This window comes from Leucoraja erinacea, unplaced genomic scaffold (assembly GCF_028641065.1).
Source record: "Leucoraja erinacea ecotype New England unplaced genomic scaffold, Leri_hhj_1 Leri_478S, whole genome shotgun sequence".
In the NCBI taxonomy this organism is placed as follows: Eukaryota; Metazoa; Chordata; class Chondrichthyes; order Rajiformes; family Rajidae; genus Leucoraja; species Leucoraja erinaceus.
The window spans coordinates 47,030-69,470 of NW_026576379.1; the positions used below are offsets into that span (position 1 = coordinate 47,030).

Below are 22,441 nucleotides of genomic sequence, written 5' to 3' on the forward strand. Positions count from 1 at the left end.
TACTGTAAATGATCACACAAGTGTAAGGTGTTGCATTTTCGGATGTCGAACAAGGGCAGGACGTACACAGTAAATGGTAGGCCTCTGGGTGGTGTTGTAGAGCAGAGGGATCTAGGAGTACAAGGGACATGGTTCCAGAAAGGTCGAGCCGCAGGTAGATAAAGCGGTCAATAACGCTTTTGCCAATTTGGCCTTCACCAGTGAGATTATTGAGTATAGAGGTTGGCAAGTCGTGTTGTAGTTGTTTAATACTTTGGTAAGACCCCATTTAGAATATTGTGCTCAGTTCTGGGCGCCATGTTATGGGAAAGATAGTGTCAAGCTTGAAAGGGTTCAGAATAGACACACGAGGATGTTGCCATGACTAGAGGGTGTGGGGAAAAGGGAGAGGTTCAGTAGATTGGGTCTCTATTCCGTGGAGCGTAGGAGGATGAGGGGATATGTTATAGAGGTACACAAACTCATGAGAGGAAAAGATCAGGTAGATGCACAAAATATTTTACCCAGTAGGGGAAGCGAGGACCATAGGACACAGGTTCAAGTTGAAGGGGAAAAACTTAATACGAATCCGAGCGGTAACTTTTTTCACACAGAGGGTGGTTGTATAGAACAAGCTGCCAGAGGAGACATTTGAGGCTTGGACTATCCCATTGTTTACGAAACAGTTGGGCAGTTGCATGGATAGGACAGGTTTGGAGGGTTATGGAAAAAAAACGTGTGGTGGCTGGGAGTTTTCTGGCCGATGTGGGCAAGTTGGAGCGAGTTGGGGCGAATGGCTTGCTTCCACTGTATAAATCTATGACTCAAAAGGGAATAACATGAATAACGTTTAATGTAATGCCATTGAGTTCAATCAAAGAATGAGGGTCTCCAATAAGGTAGATATTCGTGCAGGACTGCTCTCCAGTTGTGGTTGGATGGATTAGTTGCCTGATAACCGCTTGGAAGATACGGTCCGATGGGAGAGGGGATACGTGGGAATGGCCAGGGTACGACTAGTCCTTGATTATGCTGCTGACCTTGCCGAGGTAGGATGAAGCGTGACATATGGAGGGCATTTAACGGCCCTGGTCCTCTAATCGCTGGAGTTTAGAAGAATGAGGGAGAATCTCATTGGCATTTAAGGAATAGTGAAAAGCCTGGATCGAGTCCATGTGGAGTGGATGTTTCAACTCGTGGTAGAATATAGGACCAGAGAACATATCGTCAGAATTGGACGTTACTTAGGTAGGAGTTGAGGAAGAATTTTTCGAGTCAGAGTGTGGTAAATCTGTGGAATTCATTTTCACAGAAGGCTGTGGATGCCAAGTCAGTGGATGTTTTTAAGGCAGAGATAGATAGATTGTTGATCAGTACGGGAGTCAGGACTTATGGGGATAAGGCATGAGAATGAGGTTAGGAGGGAGAGACGGGTCAGCCATGATCGAATGGTGTAGTTGAGTTGATGGACCGAATGGCCTAATTCTGCTCATAATACTTATGAACATGAAATTGAGTCAATGGACGGGTGATTGGTGTGTGTGATGGTCTGGGCTACGTGTACAATTCAATGTTGGTCAGCATTTCAGATGTTTTTCAAAACTCTTCATTTCCTAAATCATAATATTCTTTTTTTATAGTTCCTCTTTCAGATTTGCTGACGAGTATAAATAAGTGGGTACTTGTTGCCGGGATTTAGATTTTCCTCAAACCACTCAAAAATGCCTCCAGAATGTACGTTGGTGTTTCTCAGCTTTGGTAAGTGAACCACCTCAGGCCAAAGAATCATTCAGTGAATAGTGTGCAAAACTGATAATGTGTGCTTAGAAATACAGCATGGAAACAGAGCCCATGTAGACCATCGATCACCTGGAAGATGCTTTAATCTAGTAGGGGTGCAGAAAATATTTACGATGATGTTGACAGGATTTAAGACCGCATTTGTAATATTATGATCAATTTTGGGCTCCATATCTGAGTAAGTGTGTGCTGGCGTAGGAGAGGGTTCAGAGGAGGTTTACGAGAATGACCCTTGGAATGATTGGGTTAACAAATAATTAGCATTTGATGGCAATGGGACTCTACTCGTTGGAGTTGGGAAGAATGAGGGGGAAACCTCATTTAAACTTACCGAACAGTGAAAGGCTTGGATAGACTGTATGTGCAGAGGGTGGTTCCACTATAGGGATAATCGAGGATCTGAGGTCATAGACTTAGACTTAAAAGATGTTCCGTTGGAAGGACATGACAAGGAATATTTTTATTGGTGAACCTGTGGAAGAGGGGGGTGAATCTGTGGAATTAATTGCTGCAGAAAGCTGTGGAGGCCATCATTGGATGTTTTAAGTTAGAGATACAGTCTATATATAGTTTTGATTAGTACGGGTGTCAGGTCTTATGAGAAGGCAGAAGAATGGGGTTGAAAGGGAAAGATAGATCAGCCATGATTGAATGGCGGTGTAGGTTTGATGGGGCAAAGGCCTAATTCTTCTCTTATCAGTTATGAACATGTTTTGTTACCAAATACCTTATCTCAAAAAAGCTCTCCACTGTTCGTATTAATTCTACCATTGACTAATTGATAATGTCACAATCAACTGTATTGACGTATAGATCGCAGGACTTTGAACTCAATATATTTAACTATAGATATCTTAAACTAATATAACCAAACTTTGCACTTTTTCCTCGGAGAGCAGGAAGATGAGCGGCGATTTTATAGAGGTGTACAAAATCACGAGGGGAATAGTTCAGTAGATGCACAGTCTCTTGCTCAAAGTAGGGTAATCGAGAACCGAGGAAGTTGGTTAACGGTGAGGTGGGAAGGATTTAATAGGAATCTGAGGGGTCATTTTATCACACAAAGGGTGATAGGTAGAGAACGAGCTGCCAGGTGAGGTCGTTAAGGCTGGGACTATCGTAACGTTTTTGAAACATTTAGGCAGGTGCATGGATCGAACAGGTTTAGAGGGATATAGGCCAAATGTAGGCAGGTGGGACTCGTGCAGATGGGCTAAAGTTGGGCCGAAGGGCCTTTTTCCACGATGTAAACACCTACTAACCCCGTCTCTTATACTCACAAGTTCCCAAGTCACATAATTAAGCCATTGGGCCGATAGAGTCCCCTCTGCCATTCAATCATGGCAGATCTATATTTCCCTCTTGCCTTCTCCCTATAACCCCTTGACATCCTTTCTCAAAAACCAGTCAATCTCCACTTTAAAAATATCGATTGGCGGCCTCCACAACTGCCTGTGGCAATGATAGAGGAATTGGCATTAGGGGATATAGTATTTTCAGAAAGCAGGTTGAGAAGTGTCATCGAGATAGTGTGGGGGTCAATGAGTTTGTAATAGACGTCAGTCGATAGTCTATTTCCCGCGAAGGAGACTGTGAGATCATCAAAGGGGAGTGAGGTGTCGGAGGTGTCCAAGTATGCAAATTTACACTACAATTTACTCCGTCTGCACCAAAGATGAGGTGTTCCATTCCAGGACATCCGAGATGTCTTCATTCTTTAGGGAACGGGGGTTCCCTACTCCCATCATATATGAGGGCCTCACTCGTATCTCCTCATTACCCCCACAGTTCCCCATCCCTAGTCGCAACAGAGACAGTTCCGCTAGTCATTACCTTTTACTTCATCAGCCATCGCATACGACACATATTCCTCCAAAGTTCCCGCCACTTCCAGCCGGATCCCACCACCAGCCACATTTTCCAATTTCCACCCCTTTCCTCGTTCCCCTGAGACGTTTTCTCCGACAATCCCAGGTTAAATCGTCCCTTCCCACGCAAACCAACCATCCCCAGGCACCTTACCCTGCAAACGCAGACGATGCAACACATGTCCCTGTACCTCCTACCTCGGCTCCGTCCAGCGACCCCTCCAGGTTTAGCAGAGGTCCACTTCTACTTTCTCCAACCTCATCTACTGTATCCGTCGTTCAAGATGTGGACTCTTTACATCTGCAATACCAAAAGTAGGCTAAGGGATCGTTTTGCTGAACACCTTCGCTCCGTCTGCCTAGACATACATGATCTCCCAGTTACCAAACACTGTAATGCCCCTTCCCATTCCCAAACAGACCTTTCTGTCCTAGGTCCCCTCCATTGCCAGAGTGAGGCTAAACTAAAATTAAAGGAACAGCATCTCATATTTTGCTTGGGGAGCTTACATCCCAGTGGTATGAATATTGATTCATTGGTGTCATGGTACACCAGTCATTGAAAGTAGGCATGTAGGTGCAGCAGGCAGTGAAGAAAGCGAATGGCATGTTAGCTCTCATAGCAAAAGGATTTGAGTATAGGAGCAGGGAGGTTCTACTGCAGTTGTACAGGGTCTTGGTGAGACCACACCTGTAGTATTGCGTACAGTTTTGGTCTCCAAATCTGAGGAAGGACATTCTTGCCATTGAGGGAGTGCAGAGAAGCTTCACCAGACTGATTCCTGGCATGTCGGGGCTGTCTTGTGAAAAAAGACTGGATAGACTTGGTTTAACTCTCTAGAATTTAGGAGACTGAGAGGGGATCTTATAGAAACTTACAAAATTCTTAAGGGGTTGGACAGGCTAGATGCAGGAAGATTGCTCCCGATGTTGGGGAAGTCCAGGACAAGGGGTCCCAGCTTAAGGATAAGGGGGAAATCCTTTAAAACTGAGATGAGAAGAACTTTTTTTCACACAGAAAGTGGTGAATCTCCGGAACTCTCTGCCACAGAGGGTAGTCGAGGCCAGTTCATTGGCTATATTTAAGAGGGAGTTAGATGTGGGTCTTGTGGCTAAGGGGTCAGAGGGTATAGAGAGAAGGCAGGTACGGGATACTGAGTTGGATGATCAGCCATGATCATATTGAATGGCGGTGCAGGCTCGAAGGACCGAATGGCTTACTCCTGCACCTCATTTCTATGTTTCTATGTTTCTATGATTCCTCTAACTTCAAGTAACCCCGGCATGCCCGTTCCCTCCCTCCACCCAAGTCACACAGGCTTATTGTTTTCATTCAAAAAACAGCTAACAATGGCCAGTTTTCTTTATCATTCTTACTTTTAGGATATCATAAATTAATTGATTTTATCTATCTACATAATCGTCTATATCTCTCGCTACCCTTATGTCTAACGAGTCCAAAGAAGGGTCTCAACCCAAAACGTTACCCATTCCATCTCTCCAGAAATGCTGCCTGTCCCGCTAAGCTACTGCAGCTTTTTGTGTCCAGTGTGAAGAAATGATTGATGGTCAGTGCAAACTTGGTGGGCCGTAGGGCCTGTTTCCACATTCTATCTCTCAACTAAATTGTTGCGAATTGGTGATTGATGGTCGGCGTAGACTCAGTGGGCCGAAGGTCCTGATTCCACGCTGTAACTCTAAACGAAACTAGCGTGAATGGGTGATTGATTGTCGGCGTAGACCCTGTGGGCTGAAGACCTGTTTTCACATCGTATCTCTAAATGAAACTAGCGTGAATGGGTGACCGATTTTCGGCGTGGACTCTGTGGGCTGAAGGCCTGTTTTCACACTGTATTTCTTAATTCTAAACTCTAAATATTCTCTGACACAATCAACATTTTGGTTTTATTTTGACAGAATTATTTTCAGCTCAGAATTCATTAAATAATTTGCTTTCAACTATATTAATATTGGTATTACATGTCACATGTACCGAGGTACAGTGAAATTCATTTTTATATACTGACCAGTAACAAGTATCACTATACAAGTAAGCTCATGATACACATTAAATACGCATCTCAGATACTGTGCAAATGTCTTGTAGTCGTACTCTGCAAAAGTAAACGTTCAGAAGATAGACAAAAAAAACGACATTAACTCGGCGGGTCCGAGACCTTCCCTGGAGAATAGGTACGGTTTCTGTTTGAGATCCTTATTCAGACTGTGAGCCAGGGGAAAGAAGAGATATAGACCGACACTGTCATACAGAGCATACAGAGTCTGGTACCATGTTCAACCCCAGTGTTGTAAGTGCAGGGATTTTGATCTGACCATGGAGATTTGTTGGCCTGGCGGCGTTGCAGGGTAAGCGTAGCCGTGGTGACTCCGTCGCTGCTCCACCACTGTCCGTTCCACGTGGTTGGCCTCTTGGTGCGGTGCTCAGTCCAGCTGAGCCCCAGGCTGCTGTAGGGCCTCCAGCGGTCCACTACCCCGTCGAGACACTGCACTCCCTACAGCAGGCGGTCCGCAGACTTTCCCTGCATTTGCGGCCCCGCTGGTCCTAAATCCGCAGCGGGCCAGCCGAGCCTTCCAGACGGGTTCCACTACTTGGCAAGGGTCGTCTGTCCGTGGCGGGCGAGTCATCGGTCTGTGGTGATGTCGGGCCTAAGGGGGTGGTGTCGGGCGAGGCCGGTCTGTAGCGGTGTCGGGCCTAGCGGACGGGTCCTGGTCTCCAGTGGTGTCGGGCCTACCGGGCGATTCCCCGGCCTGTAGCAGTGTCAGGCCTACCGGGCGAGTCCCGGCCTGCGGTGGTGTCGGGCCTACCGGGCGACCTGGACCTTCGGATTATCTATCCTCTCTCTACGGGCCGCCGCTCCGGGATACTCTCACGTTGTCTCACAATTTGTTTTACCTTTCAGTGCTTATCGGTCACAATCACAGAGCTTACTCACAAGGTATGTATGCATCACTTTCTGTATCTTCACACGACGGTTACTGTTTGGGGGAGAATGTTGTGCTTTACCTGTACCCTCACTCTGGCTCTTTCCTAGACTCCAGTTGCCCTTTTACAGTTCCAGTTTATTGTCACAGGCACAGTGAACAGTATGTGTTACGTGAAAAGAAATACATGATTACAATCAAGGCATTTAGAGTGTATAGATACACAATAAGGGAATAACATTGAGTGCGATGTAAAGCCAGAAAAGTTGATAAAACATAGACTGAGGATCACCAATACAGTAGACATTAGTTCAGGACTACACTCTGGTAGGATGATTCCGTTACCTGATAACAGCTGGGAAGAAAGTCCATGAAACTGGAGCTGTGCATCTGTTCAAATAGGAAAACACACAAATAAACCGTGGAGTAGTGTCCATATGTTTAAAAAATCGCACAGAGTTGTGTACGTAACCCAGTCCATGATACGTTCATAAAATCATAAGCAGCAGGAGAAAACTAAGGCCATTCGGCCGATCAAATCAACTCCGCCATTCATTCATGGCTGATCTATCTTTTCCTTTCAACGCCATGTTCCTACCTTCTCGCCTTAACCCCTGATAACCGTACTGATCATCTGTTAATCGCCGCCTTAAAAATATCCATTGACGGCCTCCGTAGCCTTCTGTGGCAATCAATTCATCAGATTCACCGCACTCCTACTAAATAAATTGCTCCTCATATTTGAAAAGGAACGTCGTTATATTCTAAGGCTATGGCCTCTGTTCGTGGACTCTCGCAAAAGTGGAAACATCCTCTCCACTTCCTGGCCTTTCACTGTTCAGTAAGTTTCAATGAGCACTCCCCTCCCTCATTATTCTAAACTCCAGCGAGCACAGGCCAGTGCCATCAAACGCTGTTTCTTCCTCTATTGATGTTGTACACCTCTATAAGATCACCCCTGATCATCCTGTGCTCCAAGGAAAAACGGTCCTAGCCTGCCCCACCCTCACCCTCGAGTCTTGGCAACAAATTCCTGAACACCACTTCCTCTTCTCCAGTCCCCCATCGGGCAAAATGGGATGGACACGTGAAAAGGCACACCTCCAGATTCAGGGACAGTTTCTTCCCAGCTATTATCAGGCAACTGAACCATCCTATCAACTACTATAGAACTGTCTACAAATACTTTCTACCTCATTGGAGACATCCTGGACTTGCACTAAACGTTATTCACGTTTTTCCTTTCATCGTGTATCTGTACACAGTGAATGACTGGATTGCAATCATGTATTATCTTTCCACTGACTGGATACCACGCAACAAAAGCTTTTCACTGTGACTTATTACAGCGGCAGTAATAAACTAAACTAATCTAAACTTTATCCTGCGTCTGTACACTGGATCGGGTGTGATAATGTTTTGCCTTTCTGCTGGGACATTTACTGGAGAGTATTCTGAGGGATATAATTTACATGAATTTACATGCATTTACATGCATTTACATGGACAAGAGCTGATCCGGGGAAGTCAGCATGGTTTTGTACATGCGAGGTCATGTCTCTGATTGAGGTTTCAGAAGAAACGACCAAAAAGGTAGATGTTCCGCTAAGCATGCGACCACAAGGTCGGCTGCTCTGGAAGGTTAGATCACACGGGATTCTATGACCGTGAATATGTCACATGCACAAAGTCACAGTCACAAAGTCACAGTCACATAGTCACAGTCGCAGAGACACAGTCATAGTCATAGTCACAAAGTCACAATCACAGAGTCACAGTTACAGATATACAGTCACAGTCACAAAGTCACAGTCACAGGGTCACAGTCACCGAGACACAGTCACAGTCACAGTCACAAAGTTACAGTCACAGAGTCACAGTCACAGAGACACAGTCACATAGTCACAGTCACAGTCACAGAGACACAGTCACAGAGCCACAGTCACATAGTCACAGTCACAGAGCCACAGTCACAGAGCCACAGTCACAGAGCCACAGTCACAAAGCCACAGGCTCCGAGCCGTAGCCACCGAGGTAGTCACAGAGCCATATTAACAGAGCCATAGTCACTGAGCCGTAGTCACCGAATCATAGTCATAGTCACAGTCACAGAGCCACAGTCACAAAACCACAGTCACAGAGCCAGTCTCAGAGCCAGTCACACAACTACAGTCACAGAGCCATAGTAAAAGAGCCACAGTCACAGAGCCACAATCACAGAATCATAGTCACAAAGCCACAGGCTCAGAGCCATAGCCACAGAGCCGTAGTCACAGATGTGGTCACAGAGACATATTCACAGAACCATATTCACAGCGCCATAGTCACAGAGTAACAGGCACAGTCACAGTCAGTCACAGAGTTGCAGTCACATAGCCACAATCACAGTCAGATTCAATGTCACATTCAGTCACAGTCACAGAGCACAGTTACAGTCACAGTCACAGAGTCAGTCACAGAGTTGCAGTCACAATCACAGAGTTGCAGTCACAATCACAGAGTCACAGTCACAGAGTCACAGTCACAGATTCAAAGTCACAGTCACAGTCACAGATTCACAGCCACAGTCACAGAGTGACAGTCGCAGTCACCGGCAGAGTCACCATCACAGTCACCGTCACAGAGTCAGTCACAGAGTCACAGTCAGAGTCAGTCATAATCAGTCAAAAAGTCACAGTCATAGTGATAGTCACAGAGTGATAGGCGAAGCCACAGTCGCAGTCCCAGAGTCGCAGTCACAGTCACAGTGACACAATCACAGAGCCATGGTCACAGAACTATCGTCACAAACTCATAGTCACTGAGCCACAGTATCAGAATCATAGTCACAGTCACAGAGCCACAGTCAGAGAGCCACAGTTAGAGCCAGTCGCAGAGCCACAGAGCCACAGTCACAGTCACATAGCCCCAGTCACAGAGTTACAGTGACATTCACAGAGTCACATTGTTTGCTATGTCGCTCTTCGTTTGCTATGTCGCTCTTCCAGCGAGATGCTAAATGCATTTCGTTGTCTCTGTACTGTACACTGACAATGACAATTAAAATTGAATCTGAATCTGAATCTGAATCTGAGTCGCAAAGCTCCAGTCACAGAGCCACAGTCACAACGCCATAGACCCATAGTCACAGTCACAGACTTAGTCACAGTCACAGTGACACAGTCACAGAGCCACAGTCACAGTCACATAGCCCCAGTCGCAGAGCCGCCAGTCACAGAGCCACAGTCACAACGCCATAGACCCATAGTCACAGTCACAGACTTAGTCACAGTCACAGTTATAGTAACAATCATAGTCACAGTCACAGAGTCACGGTCACAGCCACAGTCACATAGTCCCAGTCACAGAGTTACAGTGACATTCACAGAGTCACATTCACAGTGACAGACACAGAGTCAGTCATAGATTCATCATAGTCAGCCATTGTCAGTCATAGTCACAGTCACAGAGCCAGTCACAGAGCCACAATCATAGAGCCACAGTCACAGAGCCACAGTCATGCAGCCACAGTCACAGAGCCACGGTCATAGAACCACAGTCACAGTGCCAAAGCCACAGAACCACAATCACAGTGCCACATTCACAGATACACCGTCACAGAGACACATTCACAGAGTTACAATCACAGAATCATTCATAATCAGCCATAGTCAGTCATAGTCATAGTCTCAGACATAGTCACAGCTACACATAGAATCACATTCACAGTGTCACAGTCATAGTCACAGTCACAGAGTCACAGTCACAACCACATTCACTGAGTCAGTCACAGAGCCATTGTCACAGAGTCACAGTCACAGAGCCACAGTCACAGTGCCACAGTTACAGTGCCACAGTTACAGCCACAATCACAGATCCACAGTTACAGAGCCAGTGTCACAGTCGAAGAGTTACAATCATAGTCACAATCATAGTATTACAGTCACAGAGTTACAGTGTCAGAGTCACAGAGTTAAATGCAGAGTGTCACAGTCAGAGTCAGTCATAGTTAGTCATAGTCAGCAACGTAGTCAGTTATAAAGTCACAGTCATAGAGTAACAGTCAAAGACTCACAGCCACATAGCCATTATCACATAGCCCGTAGATCTAGTTATAGTCACAGACCCATAGTCACAAAGCCTTAGTCACAGAGACACAGCCACTGAGCAACAGTCTCAGAATCACAGTCACAGAGACAGAGTCACATTCACTGTCACAGAGTCACAGTCACAGAGACAGTCACATTTACAGAGTCATAGTCATAGTCACAGTCACAGTCACAGAGTTACACTAACATTCACAGAGTCACAGTCACAGTCACTCATAGAGTCTGTAATTGTCAGCCATAGTCTGTCATAAAGTCCCAGTCACAGAGCCACAGTCAGACAGCCACAGTCAGAGAGCACGCAGAGCCCCAGTCACAGAGCCACAAACAAAATACATTTCTTCTCATCTCCTTTCTTAAGATACATCTTTTTATTCTGAGTCTATGGCTTCCGGTGAAAACATCCTTTCCACATTCGCTCTATCCAGGCCTTTCACTATTCGGTAAGTTTCAATGAGGCACCCACTCATCCTTCTAAACTCCAGCTAATACAGGTCTAGTGCCTTCAAATGTTGAACATATTTTAATCCACTTAATCATTTCCTGGGATCCCTGAAAGCCTTACAAATCAAGAATCTATCAATCTCCGCTTTAAAACTATACACTGAACTGGCCTCCACAGTCAACTGTGGTAAGGAATTCTACAGATTCATACCTTTCTGAACATAGGAATTCCCCCTCGTCTCCTTTTTTTTTTTAAAGGAACGTACTTTTATTCTGTAAAATTGGTAAAACTACACTCACACTAAAAGCAATCCTCAAGGAGTTATCCATACATTTAATTCCAGATGTGGACGTGAGATTGGTGGACGGAAGTAAATGCTCTGGAAGAGTGGAAATCCTCCACAATGGTATCTGGGGAACGGTTTGTGACGATGCTTGGGATATCAAAGATGCGAATGTCGTTTGCCGACAAGTTGGATGCCCGTCGGCCAACACTGCACAAGTGGGTGGCAGTTTTGTGGCAGGCAGTGGGAAGATCTGGATGGACCAGGTTGCCTGCAAAGGTTCCGAAATGTTCTTGTCGGCCTGTTCCTTCTCAGGATGGGAGGTTCACAATTGCAATCACGCCGAAGATGTTGGCGTTACCTGTGGTGGAGGTATGGAGCTAATAGTCATGGCGCCATGGAGGCGCATAACAATGGAGCCATGGAGTCATAGTCGTAGAGTAATTGTGCAAGAATAGTTAGAGAGCCACAGCGCCGTAGCAACACCGTCGTAAAGTCATAACGTTCATACACAGATATATGGAGATAGAGACGTATAGCCATAGTCACAGATACTTAGTGTCAAAGAGTCATAGAGACTTTGAGTCAACGAGACATAGCGACATAGAGACATAGAGGCATAGAGCCATGGAGCAATAGAGACATAGTAATAACCATAGCCATGGCCAGAGATACACAAAGTCATGGTCATAAAGCCATAGCCATAGTCATAATCATAGAGTTACAGAATTATATTCAGAGACACATAGAGACACAGAGACACAGATACATAGAGACATATAGACATATAGACATAGATACACAGAGAAACAGAGCCACAGTCAGAGAGCCACAGTCAGAGCCACAGTCACAGAGCCACAGTCACAGAGCCACAGTCACAGAGAGCCAGAGAGCCACAGTCACAGAGCCACAGTCACAGAGCCACAGTCACAGAGCCACAGTCACAGAGCCACAGTCACAGAGCCACAGTCACAGAGCCACAGTCACAGAGCCACAGTCACAGAGCCACAGTCACAGAGCCACAGTCACAGAGCCACAGTCACAGAGCCACAGTCACAGAGCCACAGTCACAGAGCCACAGTCACAGAGCCACATTCACAGAGCCACAGTCACAGAGCCACAGTCACAGAGCCACAGTCACAGAGCCACAGTCACAGAGCCACAGTCACAGAGCCACAGTCACAGAGCCACAGTCACAGAGCCACATTCACAGAGCCACATTCACAGAGCCACAGTCACAAAGCAATAATCATATGTTCCAAGTCATATATCATATTCATAGCCGTACTTTCATGTATTCCTTGGATCACGAACATCAGTTCTCATAGCATAATTAAGCGATTTGGCCCATCATGGCTGTACTATAATTATATTTCAACGCCATTCCCCTGCCAACGCCTCATAACCTCTGACACCCTTACTAATCAAATATCTGTCAAACGCTGCCTTAAATATATCAATTTTCTTGACATCCACAGCCTTCTGTGGCAATGAATTCCACAGATTCACCTCTATCTGACAAAATACATTCCTTCTCATATAAGCATATGACCATATAACAATTACAGCACGGAAACAGGCCATCTCGACCCTTCTAGTCCGTGCCGAACACGTATTCTCCCCTAGTCCCATATGCCTGCGTTCAGACCATAACCCTCCATTCCCTTCCCGTCCATATAACTATCCATTTTATTTTTAAATGATAAAAACGAACCAGCCTCCACCACCTTCACTGGAAGCTCATTCCACACAGCCACCACTCTCTGAGTAAAGAAGGTCCCCCTCATGTTACCCCTAAACTTATGTCCCTTAATTCTCAAGTCATGTCCCCTTGTTTGCATATTCCCGCCTCTCAGTGGGAAAAGCTTATCCACGTCAACACTGTCTAAACCTCTCATCATTTTAAAGACCTCTATCAAGTCCCCCCTTAACCTTCTGCGTTCCAAAGAATAAAGCCCTAACTTGTTCAACCTTTCTCTGTAACTTAGTTACTGAAACCCAGGCAACATTCCAGTACATCTCCTCTGTACTCTCTCTATTTTGTTGACATCCTTCCTATAATTAGGCGACCAAAATTGTACCCCATACTCCAGAATTGGCCTCACCAATGCCTTGTACAATTTTAACATTACATCCCAACTTCTATAACCAATGCTCTGATTTATAAAGGCCAGCACACCAAAAGCTTTCTTTACCACCCTATCTACATGAGATTCCACTTTCAGGGAACTGTGCACAGTTATTCCCAGATCCCTCTGTTCACCTGCTTTCTTCAATTCCCTACCATTTACCATGTACGTCCTATTTTGGTTTGTCCTGCCAAGATGTAGCACCTCACACTTATCAGCATTAAACTCCATCTGCCATCTTTCAGTCCACTCTTCCAACTGGTATAAATCTCTCTGTAGACTTTGAAAATCTACTTCATTATCCACAACCCCTCCTATCTTAGTATCATCTGCATACTTACTAATCCAATTTACCACACCATCATCCAGATCATTGATGTACATGAAAAAACAACAGTGGACCCAGCACAGATCCCTGTGGCACCCCACTAGTCACTGGCCTCCAACCTGACAAACAACCATCCACCATTACTCTCTGGCATCTCCCATTCAGCCACTGTTGAATCCACCTTGCTACTCCACAATTAATACCCAACCATTGAACATTCTTAACCAACCTTCCACGAGGAACCTTGTCAAAGTCCTTACTGAAGTCCATATATACAACATCCACTGCTTTACACTCATCAATTTCCCAAGTAACCTCTTCAAAAAAATCAAGAAGATTACTCAAACATGACCTTCCAGGCACAAATCCATGTTGACTGTTCCTAATCATCAGACCCTGTTTATCCAGATGCTTATATATATTATCTCTAAGTATCGTTTCCATTAATTTTCCCACCACTGACGTCAAACTAACAGGTCTATAATTGCTAGGTTTACTCTTGGACCCCTTTTTAAACAATGGAACAACATGCGCAGTACGCCAATCCTCCGGCACTATTCCCATTTCTAATGAAATTTGATCTTTTTATTCTGAGTCTATGGCTTCTGGTCATAGACTCTCCCACCGGTGAAAACATCCTCTCCACATTCGCTCTATCCACGCCTTTCACTATTCGGTAAGTTTCAATGAGGTACCCACTCATCCTTCTAAACTACAGCTAATACAGGTCTAGTGCTTTCAAATGTTCAACATATTTTAACCCAATTAACCATTTCCTGGGATCCCTGAAACGCATACAAATCAATAATCTATCAATCTCCGCTTTAAAACTATACACTGAACTGGCCTCCACAGTCAACTGTGGTAAGGAATTATACAGATTCATACCTTTCTGAACAAAGGAATTCCCCCTCGTCTCCTTTTTTTTTTAAAGGAACGTACTTTTATTCTGTAAAATTGGTAAAACTACACTCAAACTAAAAGCAATCCTCAAGGAGTTATCCATACATTTAATTCCAGGTGTGGACGTGAGATTGGTGGACGGAAGTAAATGCTCTGGAAGAGTGGAAATCCTCCACAATGGTATCTGGGGAACGGTTTGTGACGATGCTTGGGATATCAAAGATGCGAATGTCGTTTGCCGACAAGTTGGATGCCCGTCGGCCAACACTGCACAAGTGGGTGGCAGTTTTGTGGCAGGCAGTGGGAAGATCTGGATGGACCAGGTTGCCTGCAAAGGTTCCGAAATGTTCTTGTCGGCCTGTTCCTTCTCAGGATGGGAGGTTCACAATTGCAATCACGCCGAAGATGTTGGCGTTACCTGTGATGGAGGTATGGAGCTAATAGTCATGGCGCCATAGAGGCGCATAACAATGGAGCCATGGAGTCATAGTCGTAGAGTAATTGTGCAAGAATAGTTAGAGAGCCACAGTCAGAGAACCACAGCGCCGTAGCAACATCGCCGTAAAGTCATAACGTTCATAGTCACAGATATATGGAGATAGAGACGTATAGCCATAGTCACAGAGACTTAGTGTCAAAGAGTCATAGAGACTTTGAGTCAAAGAGACATAGGGACATAGAGACATAGAGGTATAGAGCCATGGAGCAATAGAGACATAGTAATAACCATAGTCATAGACAGAGAGACACAAAGTCATGGTCATACAGCCATAGCCATAGTCATAATCATAGAGTTACAGAATTATATTCAGAGAGACATAGAGACACAGAGACACAGATACATAGAGACACATAGAGACATAGAGACACAGAGACAACAGAGCCACAGTCAGAGAGCCACAACAGAGCCACAGTCACAGAGCCACAGTCACAGAGCCACAGTCACAGAGCCACAGTCACAGAGCCACAGTCACAGAGCCACAGTCACAGAGCACAGTCACAGATTCACAGAGCCACAGTCACAGAGCCACAGTCACAGAGCCACAGTCACAGAGCAGTCACAGAGTCACAGAGCCACAGTCACAGAGCCACATTCACAGAGCCACAGTCACAGAGCCACAGTCACAGAGCCACAGTCACAGAGCCACATTCACAGAGCCACAGTCACAGAGCCACAGTCACAGAGCCACATTCACAGAGCCACATTCACAGAGCCACAGTCACAAAGCAAAAATCATATGTTCCAAGTCATATATCATATTCATAGCCGTACTTTCATGTATTCCTTGGATCACGAACATCAGTTCTCATAGCATAATTAAGCGATTTGGCCCATCATGGCTGTACTATAATTATATTTCAACCCCATTCCCCTGCCATCGCCTCATAACCTCTGACACCCTTACTAATCAAAAATCTGTCAAACGCTGCCTTAAATATATCAATTTTCTTGACATCCACAGCCTTCTGTGGCAATGAATTCCACAGATTCACCTCTCTCTGACAAAATACATTCCTTCTCATATAACCATATGACCATATAACAATTACAGCACGGAAACAGGCCATCTCGACCTTTCTAGTCCGTGCCGAACACGTATTCTCCCCTAGTCCCATATGCCTGCGTTCAGACCATAACCCTCCATTCCCTTCCCGTCCATATAACTATCCATTTTATTTTTAAATGATAAAAACGAACCAGCCTCCACCACCTTCACTGGAAGCTCATTCCACACAGCCACCACTCTCTGAGTAAAGAAGGTCCCCCTCATGTTACCCCTAAACTTATGTCCCTTAATTCTCAAGTCATGTCCCCTTGTTTGCATATTCCCGCCTCTCAGTGGGAAAAGCTTATCCAAGTCAACACTGTCTAAACCTCTCATCATTTTAAAGACCTCTATCAAGTCCCCCCTTAACCTTCTGCGTTCCAAAGAATAAAGCCCTAACTTGTTCAACCTTTCTCTGTAACTTAGTTACTGAAACCCAGGCAACATTCCAGTATATCTCCTCTGTACTCTCTCTATTTTGTTGACATCCTTCCTATAATTAGGCGACCAAAATTGTACCCCATACTCCAGAATTGGCCTCACCAATGCCTTGTACAATTTTAACATTACATCCCAACTTCTATAACCAATGCTCTGATTTATAAAGGCCAGCACACCAAAAGCTTTCTTTACCACCCTATCTACATGAGATTCCACTTTCAGGGAACTGTGCACAGTTATTCCCAGATCCCTCTGTTCACCTGCTTTCTTCAATTCCCTACCATTTACCGTGTACGTCCTATTTTGGTTTGTCCTGCCAAGATGTAGCACCTCACACTTATCAGCATTAAACTCCATCTGCCATCTTTCAGTCCACTCTTCCAACTGGTATAAATCTCTCTGTAGACTTTGAAAATCTACTTCATTATCCACAACCCCTCCTATCTTAGTATCATCTGCATACTTACTAATCCAATTTACCACACCATCATCCAGATCATTGATGTACATGAAAAAACAACAGTGGACCCAGCACAGATCCCTGTGGCACCCCACTAGTCACTGGCCTCCAACCTGACAAACAACCATCCACCATTACTCTCTGGCATCTCCCATTCCACTGTTGAATCCATCTTGCTACTCCACAATTAATACCCAACCATTGAACATTCTTAACCAACCTTCCACGAGGAACCTTGTCAAAGTCCTTACTGAAGCCCATATATACAACATCCACTGCTTTACCCTCATCAATTTCCCCAGTAACCTCTTCAAAAAAATCAAGAAGATTACTCAAACATGACCTTCCAGGCACAAATCCATGTTGACTGTTCCTAATCAGACCCTGTTTATCCAGATGCTTATATATATTATCTCTAAGTATCCTTTCCATTAATTTTCCCACCACTGACGTCAAACTAACAGGTCTATAATTGCTAGGTTTACTATTGGACCCCTTTTTAAACAATGACATCCACAGCCTTCTGTGGCAATGAATTCCCCACATGCGCAGTACGCCAGTACGCCAATACCTCCGGCACTATTCCCATTTCTAATGAAATTTGATATTTTTATTCTGAGTCTATGGCTTCTGGTCATAGACTCTCCCACCGGTGAAAACATCCTCTCCACATTCGCTCTATCCACGCCTTTCACTATTCGGTAAGTTTCAATGAGGTACCCACTCATCCTTCTAAACTACAGCTAATACAGGTCTAGTGCTTTCAAATGTTCAACATATTTTAACCCAATTAACCATTTCCTGGGATCCCTGAAACGCATACAAATCAATAATCTATCAATCTCCGCTTTAAAACTATACACTGAACTGGCCTCCACAGTCAACTGTGGTAAGGAATTATACAGATTCATACCTTTCTGAACAAAGGAATTCCCCCTCGTCTCCTTTTTTTTTTAAAGGAACGTACTTTTATTCTGTAAAATTGGTAAAACTACACTCAAACTAAAAGCAATCCTCAAGGAGTTATCCATACATTTAATTCCAGGTGTGGACGTGAGATTGGTGGACGGAAGTAAATGCTCTGGAAGAGTGGAAATCCTCCACAATGGTATCTGGGGAACGGTTTGTGACGATGCTTGGGATATCAAAGATGCGAATGTCGTTTGCCGACAAGTTGGATGCCCGTCGGCCAACACTGCACAAGTGGGTGGCAGTTTTGTGGCAGGCAGTGGGAAGATCTGGATGGACCAGGTTGCCTGCAAAGGTTCCGAAATGTTCTTGTCGGCCTGTTCCTTCTCAGGATGGGAGGTTCACGATTGCAAGCACGCCGAAGATGTTGGCGTTACCTGTGATGGAGGTATGGAGCTAATAGTCATGGCGCCATAGAGGCGCATAACAATGGAGCCATGGAGTCATAGTCGTAGAGTAATTGTGCAAGAATAGTTAGAGAGCCACAGCGCCGTAGCAACACCGTCGTAAAGTCATAACGTTCATAGTCACAGATCTATGGAGATAGAGACGTATTGGCATGGTCACAGAGAATTAGTGTCAGAGATTCATAGAGACTTTGAGTCAAAGGGACATAGGGACATAGAGACATAGAGGCATAGAGCCATGGAGCAATAGAGACATAGTAATAACCATAGTCATAGACAGAGATACACAAAGTCATGGTCATACAGCCATAGCCATAGTCATAATCATAGAGTTACATAATTATATTCAGGGAGACATAGAGACACAGAGACACAGATACATAGAGACATATAGACATATAGACATATAGACATAGAGACACAGAGAAACAGAGCCACAGTCAGAGAGCCACAGTCAGAGAGCCACAGTCACAGAGCCACAGTCACAGAGCCACAGTCACAGAGCCACAGTCACAGAGCCACAGTCACAGAGCCACAGTCACAGAGCCACAGTCACAGAGCCACAGTCACAGAGCCACAGTCACAGAGCCACAGTCACAGAGCCACAGTCACAGAGCCACAGTCACAAAGCAATAATCATATGTTCCAAGTCATATATCATATTCATAGCCGTACTGTCATGTAATCCTTGGATCAGGAACATCAGTTCTAATAGCATAATTAAGCTGTTTGGCCCATCATGGCTGTACTATAATTATATTTCAACCACATTCCCCTGCCATCGCCTCATAACCTCTGACACCCTTACTGATCAAAAGTCTGTCAAACGCTGCCTTAAATATATCAATTTTCTTTACATCCACAGCCTTCTGTGGCAATGAATTCCACAGATTCACCCCTCTGACAAAATACATTCCTTCTCATCTCCTTTCTTAAGATACATCTTTTCATTCTGAGTCTATGGCTTCTGGTCATAGACTCTCCCACCGGTGAAAACATCCTCTCCACATTGGCTCTATCCAGGCCTTTCACTATTCGGTAAGTTTCAATGAGGAACCCACTCATCCTTCTAAACTCCAGCTAATACAGGTCTAGTGCTTTCAAATGTTCAACATATTTTAACCCACTTAACTATTTCCTGGGATCCCTGAAACCCTTACAAATCAAGAATCTATCAATCTCCGCTTTTAAACTATTCACTGAACTGGCCTGCCTCGTCGCCTCGGCGCAGAGGGAGAATAAAGAGGGAAGAGCCAGAGGCGTTAAGATTTTGCCTTCCACCACAGTGAGGAGGTGTTTGGTGAACTCACTGTGGTGGATGTTAAATTTGTGTTGACTAGGTGTTTTTGTCAATTTTTAAAATTACATGTATGACTGCAGGGAAACAAAATTTCGTTCAGACCGAAAGGTCTGAATGACAATAAACGAATCTAATCTAATCTAATCTAATCTAATCTAATCATCTAAGCCTCCACAGCAACTGTGGTAAGGAATTCTACTGATTCATACCTTTCTGAACAAAGGAATTCCCCCTCGACTCCTTTTTTTAAAGGAACGAACATTTATTCTGTAAAATTGGTAAAACTACACTCAAACTAAAAGCAATCCTCAAGGAGTTATCCCTACATTTAATTCCAGATGTGGACGTGAGATTGGTGGACGGAAGTAAATGCTCTGGAAGAGTGGAAATCCTCCACAATGATATTTGGGGAACGGTTTGTGACGATGATTGGGATATCAACGATGCGAATGTCGTTTGCCGACAAGTTGGATGCCCGTCGGCCAACACTGCACAAGTGGGTAGAAGTTCTGTGGCAGGCAGTGGGAAGATCTGGATGGACCAGGTTGCCTGCAAAGGTTCCGAAATGTTCTTGGCGGCCTGTTCCTTCTCAGGATGGGAGGTTCACAATTGCAATCATGCCGAAGATGTTGGCGTTACCTGTGATGGAGGTATGGAGCTAATAGTCATGGCGCCATAGAGGCGCATAACAATGGAGCCATGGAGTCATAGTCGTAGAGTAATTGTGCAAGAATAGTTAGAGAACCACAGCGCCGTAGCAACACCGTCGTAAAATCATAACGTTCATAGTCACAGATCTATGGAGATAGAAACGTACAGCCATAGTCACCGAGATTTAGTGTCAAAGAGTCATAGAGACTTTGAGTCAAAGAGACATAGGGACATAGAGACATAGAAGCATAGAGCCATGGAGCAATAGAGATATAGTCATGGACAGAGAGACACAAAGTCATGGTCATACAGCCATAGCCATAGTCATAATCATAGAGTTACAGAATTATATTCAGAGAGATATAGTTATATGGATGGGAAGGGAATGGAGGGTTATGGTCTGAGCGCAGGTATATGGGACTAGGGGAGATTATGTGTTCGGCACGGACTAGAAGGGTCGAGATGGCCTGTTTCCGTGCTGTAATTGTTATATGGTTATATGGTTATATGGAGACATAGAGACACAGAGACACAGATACATAGAGACATACAGACATATAGACATAGATACACAGATAAACAGAGCCACATTCACAGAGCCACAGTCACAGAGCCACATTCACAGAGCCACAGTCACAGAGCCACATTCACAGAGCCACAGTCACAAAGCCACAATCACAGAGCCACATTCACAGAGCCACAGTCACAAAGCCACAATCACAAAGCCACATTCACAGAGCCACAGTCACAGAGCCACAGTCACAGAGCCACAGCCACAGTCACAGTCACAGAGCCACAGTCACAAAGCAATAATCATATGTTCCAAGTCATATATCATACTCATGGCCGTACTTTCATGTATTCCTTGGATCACGAACATCAGTTCTCATAGCATAATTAACCGATTTGGCCCATCATGGCTGTACTATAATTATATTTCATCCCTATTCCCCTGCCATCGCCTCATAACCTCTGACACCCTTACTAATCAAAAATCTGTCAAACGCCGCCTTACATATATCAATTTTCTTGACATCCACCGCCTTCTGTGGCAATGAATTCCACAGATTCACCTCTCTCTGACAAAATACATTCCTTCTCATCTCCTTTCTTAAGATACATCTTTTTTATTCCGAGTCTATGGCTTCTGGTCATAGACTCTCCCACCGGTGAAAACATCCTCTCCACATTCGCTCTATCCACGCCTTTCACTATTCGGTAAGTTTCAATGAGGTACACACTCATCCTTCTAAACCACAGCTAATACAGGTCTAGTGCTTTCAAATGTTCAACATATTTTAACCCAATTAACCATTTCCTGGGATCCCTGAAACGCATACAAATCAATAATCTATCAATCTCCGCTTTAAAACTATACACTGAACTGGCCTCCACAGTCAACTGTGGTAAGGAATTATACAGATTCATACCTTTCTGAACAAAGGAATTCCCCCTCGTCTCCTTTTTTTAAAGGAACGTACTTTTATTCTGTAAAATTGGTAAAACTACACTCAAACTAAAAGCAATCCTCAATGAGTTATCCATACATTTAATTCCAGGTGTGGACGTGAGATTGGTGGACGGAAGTAAATGCTCTGGAAGAGTGGAAATCCTCCACAATGGTATCTGGGGAACGGTTTGTGACGATGCTTGGGATATCAAAGATGCGAATGTCGTTTGCCGACAAGTTGGATGCCCGTCGGCCAACACTGCACAAGTGGGTGGCAGTTTTGTGGCAGGCAGTGGGAAGATCTGGATGGACCAGGTTGCCTGCAAAGGTTCCGAAATGTTCTTGTCGGCCTGTTCCTTCTCAGGATGGGAGGTTCACGATTGCAAGCACGCCGAAGATGTTGGCGTTACCTGTGATGGAGGTATGGAGCTAATAGTCATGGCGCCATAGAGG

General features: G+C 44.7%; 1 protein-coding gene across 1 annotated transcript in view; it reads left to right on the forward strand.

Moving 5' to 3' along the window:
* The first annotated feature begins 9,355 nt into the window (after positions 1-9,355).
* The window catches only part of LOC129693920 (uncharacterized), a 53,409-nt gene continuing 40,323 nt past the window's right edge, over positions 9,356-22,441 (forward strand). The window contains exons 1-6 of the mRNA XM_055630653.1: positions 9,356-9,372; positions 11,378-11,775; positions 14,881-15,192; positions 18,257-18,568; positions 20,226-20,537; positions 22,098-22,409. Coding sequence (XP_055486628.1) covers positions 9,356-9,372; positions 11,378-11,775; positions 14,881-15,192; positions 18,257-18,568; positions 20,226-20,537; positions 22,098-22,409 — 1,663 coding nt within the window. The remainder of the gene's footprint in view (positions 9,373-11,377; positions 11,776-14,880; positions 15,193-18,256; positions 18,569-20,225; positions 20,538-22,097; positions 22,410-22,441) is intronic.